This window comes from Diabrotica undecimpunctata, chromosome 8, assembly GCF_040954645.1.
Source record: "Diabrotica undecimpunctata isolate CICGRU chromosome 8, icDiaUnde3, whole genome shotgun sequence".
Lineage (NCBI taxonomy): Eukaryota > Metazoa > Arthropoda > Insecta > Coleoptera > Chrysomelidae > Diabrotica > Diabrotica undecimpunctata.
The window spans coordinates 138,236,389-138,248,840 of NC_092810.1; the positions used below are offsets into that span (position 1 = coordinate 138,236,389).

Genomic DNA, 12,452 nt, shown 5'->3' on the forward strand with positions numbered 1-12,452 from the left:
ATCCTGCAGAGGTTCCAATCGAAGGTCCTTAGGTAGATTGTTAATGCGCCATACTACGTCCCTAATGAAGTCATACATCGTGATCTCTCAGTGAGTGTTGTCCGCGAAAAAATAAAAAAGTGTAGTGATAGGCATTTAAAGCGGTTAGAAATTCACCCAAATTATAGTGCGGTAAACCTACTGGAAAACAGCAGGTAAGTTGGATGACTTAAGAGACACAAACCCTTGGACTTAACAGATAGATTTCATAAGTTGATAGTTCATAGTAATTGTTTAGAATATTAATTTTTTTTTTAATAATAATTTTAGTTAAATTTAATAAGGAAGGTACCAGCAATGGTAGGTATTCTTCGCTCATGATAATTTCTCTGTTTCAATTATCAAATTTGATTATTGTCCAAACAGGACAGATTGCAAATCTTTAGGTACTTGGAAAATAAAAAAAACCACTATAAACAATATGTATATTTATACATAAAAATCAGATCCAAATATAAATCTAATATATATTATGGAGATAACTTCATACCTTAACCTGTGGAGTGATGATAATACACTCGTGTATATATATAAAAAAAAATGTCTTCAGTATCTTCTATGAGTATACCTTCATGTTATATCACTTATCTAATGTCAATCTGGGGTTCGGCCTTCTTAGCGCGCTGTCTTTTCAATTTTAGAAGGTGTTTTCCTAAGAAATAGATGCCGACGTACACTATTGGTACCCAGTGGTAGACGCTGTTGTAGTAATCCATTATTTTTCTAATTTCTAATAAAACAAACGAAATGCTTTGGTAGGAGAACATTTGCATCTTTAGGAAGAGCAACAGTAGTTTTCCAAGTTGTAAAGACTGAAAAAGATAGTTGTTAGTATTTTAAATAGGTTATGTTTGATTAAGTATAATATATATTTAACGTATAACTATTACAAAGACAAAAACGTATTCAAAAATTCTCTTCTGATTTTGGACTCTAGATCTTTGTTTGTGTATATGAGTAATCCGGTAGGCGATTAAGAAATACGATTGCGCGTTCATATGTAGGCGATCCAATAAGTACTTAGCCTTACTTACCGCCCGATGGCTCCATTTTCTCAAGAGAAACCTACTATCTTGTAATACATTCTCGTAGACGTCTAATGTCAAAATTTCAGCCGAATCGACTCATAGTTTTGTTTTGACCGCGTTTGAAAGTGGGTGTGTCCGCGAATTTTAGAAAAATGGAAAAAGAGCAATATCGGTCGGTGATTCGATTCTTGTTTTTGGAAGGGAAATCGCCTAGCGAAATCAAAGAGCGCTAGGATATTGTGTACGGTGACTCTTCTCCTTCGATGGCAACCGTCAAAAATTGCTTGAAGGAGTTGCAATGTGGTCGCACGTCAGTTTTTGATGAGCCACGCCTCGGTGATCCGAAAATGACTACCACGGAGGATAACGTGAGAGAACTCCACGATATCGTATTAGCAGACCGCCGACTGAAGGTGCGCGAGATATCTAAGACAGTAGGTATTTCAAAAGACCGCATATGTCATATCCTGCATGAAATTTTGGACATGAGAAAGCTGTCGGCGCGATTGGTGCCGCGTTTGCTCACTCCGAATAACAAGCGCCAATCGTGAAACCAATTCAGAGCAGTGTTTGACGATATTTAAGCGTAATTCGAAGGAGTTTTAAGTCGTTTCATAACCGTCGACGAAACATTCATCCACTGGTACACACTAGAGACCAAAGAACAGTAGAAACAGTAGACGGCACGCGGAGAACAAGCTCCGCAGAAGGCGAAGACTGTCCTATCGGCAGGAAAGGTGATGGCCACAATTTTCTGGGATTCACAAAGGGTCAGCTACATCTACTATCTGAAGAAGGGCAAAACGATCACAGGACTCTATTATTGGGCCGATTCGACGTCTAAATGCAGAAAAACGACACCGTTTGGCGAAGAAAATAGTGCTCTTCCACCATGACCACGTCCCTGCTGTTACCTCCGCCATCGTCATTGCGAAATTGATCAAATTGGGCCCCATCCACAGTATTCTCCAGATTTGGCCCCGTGCGACTTCTTTTTGGTTTCGAACTTGAAAAAGGCACTTGCCGGGCAGAAATTTAAGTTAAATGAGGAGGTTATCGCCGCCACGGAAGCCTACTTTGGAGACCTCGAGAAAACGTATTTTTCAGACCGGTTACAGAAGTTTGAGCATCGCTGAGTCAAGTGTATCGATTTAAAAGGAGACTATGTTGAGAAATAAATCACCACTTTTCCAAAATTTTCGTTTTTCTTTTGTAGGCTAAGTATTTATCCGTCCGCCCTAGTACGATTGGAATTATTGTATTGAAAAGTTAATTAGAAATTATAGCTTTTATTTAATATTGTTATATATTAAAATACTTACCACACCTTCAGCGCCATCTAGTAACAATTTCACCCAGACATCTTCGTAGAGAAGAGCGAACGGTACAGTGGCTATGCAGAAATAATACCCGGCATAAACTCCATGCCATAATGCAGACATGAACATGGTAACATGAGTGCGGTATTTTTTATATGGGAACTTTCTGTAAATAATAATAAACAATTAATAAAACTTAAATAACTCTGCCTCTGGTAGTGACTGGGTGGATTGAGTAGCTCAGTAACTATCAGTGCCGGTCCCAAGCTCGTATAAAGGAGTATTGTGTGCGTCAGGCTGTAAAAATCACTATTTAACTGGGAATAAGCCACAATTAAAGGTTAAAATACGTTTATTGACGTTTCATATTAAAAAAAGATTAAATATCATAGATCAAATTTATTTTTTGTTGAACAAGATATTGTAAGTATTGAAGATTTACTTTTCGATGTGATATCAAATTCTGATTTTGATCAAATTATTTTTAGTTTACATATAGTTTATGAAAATTCATATATTAAACAAAGAGATATACATTTAAATAAATTTAATATTCTATTAGAACAACAATTTACTAATGTTTGTATTTTGAGAACGATTTCCGAAGTGGAAATTGAAACGTCAATAAACGTATTTTAACCTTTAATTGTGGCTTATTCCCAGTTAAATAGTAATTAATTTAAAATGCCACAAGAAAATAGCTTCAGAACAATATGTAAAAATCACCTTACTAAAATCATAGAAAAAAATAATACGAATAGGGCTACTCCTTAGAGGACGGAAGGGGCCAAAGAAGCTAATCCCGAAGATTGCAACTCTTAAAGTCAGAAATATGACAGCTAAAGGAAGAGAGCTCGATGATTTCATGTAGAGAAGGATTGTTGTACTTTGTGTATAAGAAACTCGTTGGAAAGGTAATAAATCAAGAGATCTTGGAGTAGGATGCAAGTTATATACAGTAGTGCAAACAGTCATGACAGAAATGGAGTGAGTATTATTTTGAACAACGAGTGGAAGGAACAACTATTAAGGGTAACCAGAAGAAGTGATAGAATAATAAGTGTGCAAAGGAATACAGGCGATTTAAAATCATATGTGCCTACGCCCCACACGTAGGGTGTGAAGAACAAGAAAAGGAAGAATTTTGGAGTGCCCTTGGTAGAGAAAGAGCAGGAATAGAAAGAGTTCATGGAGGTTGGGGTCCGGAATAAGAAATGATGAAGGAAATACTGTGATTGACTTTGAAGTGGCATGGGATTTGGCTGTGATTAATATGTTTATGAAGACTGAAGGCCAGTATGTTGCCTATAGTAGCGAGGGAAGGAAAAGTCAGATAGATTTTGTGCTGTGTAGAAAAAGCCAGCTAAAAGAGAGTCAGCTAAAGGTGAGGCGAAAAGGAAAACAAGTAGGACATCAGAAAGTAAAGTGGTGGAATTTAAAGCATAAGGATTTGCTAAAAGTCTTCATGAGTAGAATGCTGGAAGTATATGAGGAAAAATATATGGTAAATGACTAGTGGGAAGCCAACAGCAAAGTTGTGGTACGAGTAGGAGAGGAATTTCTAGTAAATATATCTGGTACAAGGCCTCCTAAGGAACAAGAAACTTGGTGGTGGAACGATGAATTGTAACCGAAGGTTAGGGAGAAGAGAAACTAGAAAAAGATAGTTTTTCTGTCCCGAACCAGAGCCTGAACCTTCTTCCGCTAAATCATTTAGCAGTGAAGCGAATGCGAGTCAACACATATTATGTTTTATCGACTATCAAAAGACCTTTGATCAAGTGAAGTGCAATAAACTTTGGAGTATAATGACAGAAATGGGAGTACCTCATCATCTCGTCCACTTTATTGGCAATTTGTACACAGCTGCACAAGCCAAAATGAAAGTAGAAGATAGATTGAATAAATGTTTCTGGATACACAATCCTAATTTTACAGTTACTAAAAGAAAGTTTACTTTACCTATATATGTAAGTGGCTAACCAGTATTGGATAGTGATGTTCCAGTGTTTCATGGCTTCTCTCATTGTAGGAACACAGTCTGACTCATAAGGGTTTATAGATTGGATAGTTTCATAATCATATTTGAGTCCTTTTAAAACTTCTGGATCGGTCCTAAAGAAAAAATACATAATTTTTGACTATATAATAATTTGTTATCTAAAATTGTACGACTTTCATAACTAAATTTTGTTTATATCGAAAAAACGTGTGAGGCATCTTTAGTCCCGTAAATAAACGTGAAATACACCACCAAATTGCATGAAAATTTGGATTCACGTTCTATATACCCTCCACTTCACTTTTGGACTTGTGCCGTTGGTTGCTTTTTATTTTTTAGGGGAGAAATCTACCCCTATTGGGAAAAAATCGTATAATTGTAAATTAAAGTGGGTAATTTATTCAAATTATCTTTTAATGAAGGGAATGAATGTCAATTAACATTACATAACATAATTTAAGATTTTATCACAGTTTAACCCCTATATGTCACCCCCTAGATTAGTTATAATTAAAACAATGTCATTGTCTCCACTGATTTGAAGGGAAATTTGGATTTAGGTTATACTTACCCTCCACTTTAAAATTGGACTTGCGCTGTTGGTTGCTTTTTATTTTTTAGGGGTGAAAATGACCACTATTAGAAAAAACGTCATGAGTTATTTGTGAAAAATCGTCTAAAAACATAGTTTTATTTGGAAAAATGAACATGTTCACTCGCAAATACTTCAAAAAATATTGAATTAGTGAAAAAACTCTATAGAATAAAAGTTGCTTAGAATTAGTCAATTTATCCATTTCTGGACTTATTTTGAACATATGTTATTTGACCACCGAGAAGGGGTGGCTTTCACCACCAAAGTAAATGCAACCCTGGGCTTAACTCCAAAAGTGAGGAATCTAAATTCAAATTTTCAAGCAAACCCGCCACGAGGGAAAATACACTTCAAAACGGTCATTTACTGGAATACTTTTCTTTGTTGTTATTGTAACGTACGGTACATTGAATCACTAAGTTATTCTTAACATAGTAGTAACCATTTTAATACAAATAATAGAACGATGTTTATTTTTAGTAGCAAGCAGCTTTAATTACTACTAAAATTATAGTTTAATTTCAACTTACGTTTCCTTCAGCTTTTTGTAGTTTTGTGTTGGTCCATGACCGGATTTGGCTTTTGCGAATTCTGGATATACTCCCAAACCTCCAAAGATACACACAATTTCAGTGAGTACCAGTCCAAAATATATTCTACTTCTAAATATTACAAATGATGGCCAGACATACCAAGCTCTATAGAAAAATGACCTATTCAAAAACTCTTCCGTGTTTACATACTAAAAAATAATGAATATTGTATTTTTTTAAACAAATTTGAAATAAGACATAAACGTAATAGTTTTCCCTCTATTTACAACTTGAAAACTATTTCTAGGAAATTTCAATTAAAAAAAATATCGCAGGAATTACAGTCCAGGTTGGGCCTTGACTTATTCAATTAATCCTCACCATTCGAGGAAAGAAAATGTGGGAAGACGAAGAGTATCCTGGTTTGAACACAGTAGTGTAGGAGTATTTAGAGCGGTCGGAGGTCGCTTCGAGAGAAAATGGAACTTAAGAAGAAGATTCATTCCTATTTTTAGTTTTCATTCTCTAGTTTCTACTTCTCTCAATTCCTCGTATATCGTATTATAATAGTTGTCGCATTCCATTGGGTCTCCTTTTTAAATATGGGGATGGGGACTGTATATGGACTACCTCATCCATTGCAGGTGTTGGCTATTAACATGGTAATTCCTATTTTTTTGGCGGCTTGTCTGAATAGTTGGATAAATAATTTGCATCCATCAGTTTCTTCTTTAACCCGAACCCCTTCTTCATACACTTGAAGAAAGAGTTGCTGGTGTCTGTATTTAAGAAGTATTCTAATTTTCTTCTTCTGTTTCTTTGTCTCTGAAAACTGTCTGCATCTTTTAGATCAAGTTTTGATCTTGCATTGTTTATAGCAGTCTATTTTATCAAATTTGACTTCTTGGTGTTTTATTCCTCTTTTTTTTTTTCATATATAGTATAATATATGTACTATATATTTTCATGTAAAGAACGTTACGCCCTCTGTCGCGTCTGTATGATTTATACGATAAATGGATGCGGTCTATTATTGTACGTTGAACGCAGTGTGCAACTGCTGTATAAGCATACACAAGCGACCAAGAGATTGTCGAATCAATCCTGGCGCAACATAGGTACCTGATAACAACATAGGCGCAACCTACTAAGTAACACTGAACTCTTTCTCGTGAGTAACCTAAAAAGGAAGAAAAAATTATTTAAAGAAAGCCGCATTAAGATAAGTACTCTTTACGATTAACTGGTCCCGTCCCATGATTAAGAATCAGGTAAAATTGAGGAAGTAGATAATTTCTTATAAATATTAGAATTTCACAAAATCATTCATGGAACTATTTATATTTTTTACTTTTCCAATTTTATACTCAGACAAAACAACGCCTTTTATTATTCAGACTGAAAATATTTTGAAACCTACCGATAACGGCCAGTAGTAATTAGTAATGAGATGAGCTGCCCCCAAAATGGGAATCCAGTGTATTCTTTTCTTAAGAGCCGTAAGAATATTGTCGTATTTATAGTAAGGCTTGTATAAATGGTCCAAGTAAGTAACATACCGGAAATATGGACCTAGAATCACAAAATTATATATAATAATTAACTAAAAGCTTAAATTGTGAACAACCAATAATCAATAAAATTACTATTAATATTAATAAATAAAATAAATTGAATATTATCAAAGAGCTTCATAACTTATCCAGGACCAGAGGGAGTTTAATGCTATTTCTAATCCATACATTACATGAATGTTTCCATTAAACAGGATTCCAGTTAGCAGAGCTTTTATTATAAATATTACATCAAATCTAAAACACGAAACTGATGAAAAATAGAATAAAAAAAACTAACCTGTTAAAACTCCACAGTAGTTAAAAGTATAACAAATAATATCTGTAAAACTGATTTTAAATTGTAGTCTTTCATCCTCATATTCTTGTTCTTCAGTTTTGGTTGACTCATCCTTTTTCTTTTTAGCTTCGAAGGAAGTGTTAACTTCACAGGCCAAACCAACTAATTTTAGAGTCAACATCATTTGAACCAGATTGGTGTGTCCAGGAGCATATGGAATTCCAAAATAGGCAGTTGTTCGGAAGAACATGAGGTACAAAAAGGAAAAGACAAATGAATATACATGACATTTCCTATAAGAAAAAAAATACTACTTTACCAAACTATAATTATTACTATAATTATCAAGACATGCAATTGAAAATTGTCACAATTAAATAAAAACATGAGTTTTGAGCTTGAAGATTTTTTAAAAGAAGAGAAAGAAGTTAAAACTTTGTAGGCCAAAGATAAAAGAAGAAAATGTAATTATTCTAACGAAGCACCCATACTAACAGAATTTGTTCTTCTTCTTCTTTTTATGTAGACATGACTCTCTCTGTTTTTCAATGTGCCTCCATTAAGTTGTCGTTCCATCGTTTTTTCGTGGCCTTCCTACTGATCGTTTTCCTATTGGGGAACTCTCTCTTGCTGTTTTACTACTCAATTTGTTGTCATTCGGCTTATATGATCGTTCCATTCTACTCTTCTATTTCTTACCAATGCTTGATGTTCTCCACCTTGCATCTACTATATCTGTACTTCTAACTCTGTCCCATAGTATCTTACCATCAATTTTTTTAAGTGTTTTCATCTCTGCTGTTTCTAACATCCTTTTGTCCTCTCTGTGTCAGGCCGTGTTTCTGCCGCATATGTCATTATTGGTCTGATGACTGTTTTGTAAATTCTGCCTCTCATTTCTTTAGGGTTATTTTTAGCAGAATTTCAAACCAGAAATTACTAGAACCAACATCACAGAGTGACTGCCTTGCTGGCAAGAATTGTAGGAATATGGGGAGATTTGAAGATTTCTTGGGATGCCTCCCCTAACTATATAAGACATACAGAAACACGCTTTTAGTTATAACAGATAGTAGTTAAATGTAAATACACTATTCTTCTTCTTCTTCCTTCTTGTATGTAGGCTTTAAAGCCTATTTCTTCTTCAATATTAGCCTCCTACATTGTTTAAATTGTCGCACCATCTTTTTCTTGGCCTGCCAATACTTTTTGTCCATTTGGTGACTTATCTCATGCTATTCGTACTATCCTATCCTCTGCTATTCTACTAATGTGTTCATTCCACTCCTGTTTTCGTTTTGTCACCCATCCATTTAAGTCTTCCATATTGCATGCTCTTCTTATGTTTTCGCTTCTCTCCCTATCCAACAGACTTTTCCCTGATATTCATCGGAGTATTTTCATCTCTGTTGTTTCTAGTAGTCGTCTGTTTTAGATGTATCAGGTCTTGTCTCCGCCGTGTATGTTAATATAGGTCTAATTGCTGCTTTATAGATTCTTGTTTTTGTGTCTTGTCTTAGGTGTTTGTTCTTCCAGATTGTGTCATTAAGATATCCCGCAGCTTTACTTGCTTTTAAGCTTTGTTGTCGTACTTCTTCTTTATCTCCATAGCTAGTTATATCTATTCCCAGACATCTAAATCTTGCTTCCTACTTTATTATTTTCCCATCAATATTTCTTGGCTGTTGTATTGAAGATGTGTGTTAATCTTTGGAGTTCGTCTTCTGTCTCGGCGATTAATGCGGCGTCGTCTGCATAACATAATATTTGGATTTCTTTATTCCCCATTCTGTAGCCATTACCTTTAAGTACTGCTTGTATTATTTCGTCCATTATTATATTAAAGAGAAGTGGGCTTAACAAGTAACCCTACCTGAATCCGCTTTGTACTGGTATACACTGTGTTAGTTTTCCATTTACCTTTGCCTGTATTTGATTATGGAAGTAGATGTTTTCGATGGTTTGTATAATATTGATTGGTATGTTTCTTTTATACAGTAGGTGTAAGACGTCTTCGATTTGGATGCGATCGAAAGCCTTTGTCAGGTCTATAAAACATAGATATGCTGGTTTATTGTACTCGATGGCCTTTTCTGTGATGTCTTAGTACAAATACGGCGTCTACGTAGGATCTTCCGGATCTGAATCCTTGTTGTACATCTGATAAAGTTGTTAGTTTATTGATTTTGTTGGTCAGGACTTTTGTGGTAAGTTTAAGTGCGGGGTTGAGTAGATTTATACCTCTATAATTGTTGGGGTCTTCTTTATCTCCTTTCTTGAACATTGGTATCATTATGCTGTTTCTCCATGCATCTGGTATCTTGCAGTGCAATATTAGTTTTTGTATAAGTTTTGTCATCTCTAGGGTTATACTTTCTCCTCCGTGTTTTAGAAGCTCGTTGGTTATTCCGTCTGGTCCTGGTGACTTTCTATTTTTGAGTGAATTTGTGGCTATTTCTACTTCCTGAAAACTGATTTCTATTTCGTGTCAGGTATGTTATTGTGTTGATTTTTATTTTTCTTTTCTTTAAACAGGTCCGTCAGGTATCTTTCCCATTCATTTGCTGGTATGTTATTGTATTCCTTCAATTCTGCCATTTCTGTGTACCGTAGAAGTTGCTTTCCATCCTTTTTAAACTGTTTCCAGTGTTCATTTTTTGTTCTTCTTACCAACTGCTTTGTTTCATTTCTTATTCTTCTATAGGTGTCTCGTGATTCTGGGGTATTTGATGTTTTGTACTTCGTGTAGGCCTCTTGTTTCTCTTTACATTTCTCTTTTATTTCTTTTCTGAACCATAGTGTATTGTTGTTGTTTCTTTTGTTCAGTATGACTTTGCGTTTTCCTAGAGCTTCTGTTGCTGCTTCTTCAATGTTGTTTTTAATTTTCTCCCAGCTCACGTTTATATCTTTGATATTGTCTATTTGTTTCAGCTGTATATTCTGTGCTAGCCTCCTTTGGTACATTTCTCTTGTAGAGTCGTTCCACAGTAATTCTACATTGAATTTTTCCTCGGTGATTTCCTGTAGAACATGTTTTGGTGTTATTTTCATTCTTATCTTTGCTAGTACTAGTTTGTGTTTACTCACTGCGTCTGCTGAATTTAAAGTTCGTATATCTAGAATTTGCTTTGGGTGGATTTTTCTATTAGTGACTATAAAATCAATCATAGATTTATGTCCCCTGGAGTTTTCAAATGTATATGAGTTCTCCATTTACATTGACATGGTTTTCATTAAATCTTTGTTTTACTCCTGGAACTATTTCATTTCCGATTTGTGCATTAAAGTCACCCATAAGAATTAAGGGCTCTTCATGAGCTCTATACATCCTCTTCATCCAGGATGGTTTGCAATTGTTCTTAGAATGCCTCTCGTTCCTCCTTAAGTTTGCTGTCCTCAGGGCTATAGATAGATATGACATTTAATGTTTGGTAGCCCATTGTAATTTATCTGTACACTATTGTACAAATAACTTATTTGTTGTAAATAGATTAAAGAGAATTTTGAATTTACTTGACACTTGACCATACTAAGAAAATCCTAATGAGAAGATTTGATTGGCACTGTTGAGGTGAAAGTCTACGGATGACTGAAGGTGTGGACAACATAATAAATTTTTATTTAGCAGAAGGTAACTAGCATTGAGTTACTTCAAAATCAAAGTATCCAAAAGAGCTTGCTGGTATAATAATTTGCTACATTTAATACTGAAATATCTTCTGTGCAAAACTTTTAAAAAGATTATGATATAGAGCTACAGTTGATTGTATTGAAAAGTAAATTATCAGAAATAATATGTCAGTTACATCAGGTGTATTGTAGACATTTAGGCATTGTCTAATGTTACAAAATAGTTTGAGAATTGTTCTATAGGATAAACAAATAATATGTAAGAAGATAGTGCTGAAAATGTCAATTGTGTAAACAGACAATAGTTAAGTTGACCAAAAAAGGCACCCAGGATAGTCCCAGAAACTGAGGTTGGGAATACATTTGAGTTGACTCTACTGAGTACACTTGTGTACTTAGATTCTTTTCAACTTTGTCATGTGTTCAGTACTGTATACTAAATTTTATTTGTCATCCAAGAATATTACACCAATAAAAGAGAATACAGAAAAATGCGTTTTTTTTTTAAATAGAGGTGCAAGATAAAATCAAACTAGGTACAACCAAATCATGACACTACATTTTAATTCAAAAATATGGAAATTTAACTTATTCTAATATATCCTAATTTAAATATTCAAAAATTTGTGTCTAAAATTAGGGATGTAATTTTAAAACTCACCTTTTATCAATAAACAATATAATGTATGCATTAATTAAGGTGCTTATCAAAACATGCAATACATGAAAACCGGATACAATAAAAGCAATTGAAAATCCAACGGCTGCTCCAATTAACTTCTTATTATCTATATTGTTAATTGTTCGATAATAAAAACCAAATCCCATTTGAAAAAATATAAGACATAAGTAAATTATATCGTCAGTATTCATTTTGGTTTCAATTTTTTTACTGATCTGATTAACTACTTTATGTAATCATTAGTAGGCCGAATTAAAACAACTTATACACACGCTACAATGCGTTTTGTATTGTAGCGTGTAGGGTTCAAAGTTTCGCCAATTTACTTTGTTTATATTCTACATAAATGTTAAATTATTTTGCATTTGCATAAGCTTCTGTCTTCCACTATAGTGTGTTTCAGCCAAGAATAAACGATAAACGTATATTTGTTGGATACATTTTATTTTATTTAAATATTTAGTTACTTATTTTTGTTAAATTGAAAGAAATTTTGAAACTGATTTATTTTATTGACTATTAACCTTTATTTGCTTATATTTAAACTATTTAAAATTCGGGTAATCGGCGGCAATCGTATTTAAATACTACAATATCATAGACGGGAGTGGTTACTATCTCGTAGGGCTCAAACATTTTTTTAATTTTTTAAAGCTGATCAAGAGGAATAAATTGATAATTTGACTGATATAATATGATAATATTACAAATTGCTTTTAGATTTCCTCTTTATTGTCTTATTGTCGAAGTGCTGCAATATTATATAATTA

At 34.1% G+C, this 12,452-nt stretch overlaps 1 protein-coding gene across 1 annotated transcript; it reads right to left on the reverse strand.

Annotated features, from left to right (window-relative positions):
• Positions 1-450: 450 nt before the first annotated feature.
• On the reverse strand, positions 451-12,044 carry frj (membrane bound O-acyltransferase domain containing farjavit). Its single transcript, XM_072541141.1, has 7 exons — positions 11,662-12,044; positions 7,371-7,663; positions 6,937-7,088; positions 5,514-5,725; positions 4,349-4,501; positions 2,390-2,552; positions 451-851 (listed from the first exon to the last, which is right to left on the reverse strand). Exons 1-7 carry the CDS (start codon positions 11,871-11,873, stop codon positions 624-626), a joined length of 1,413 nt encoding a protein of 470 aa, XP_072397242.1. The 5' UTR covers positions 11,874-12,044; the 3' UTR covers positions 451-623.
• Between the last annotated feature and the right edge of the window lie 408 nt (positions 12,045-12,452).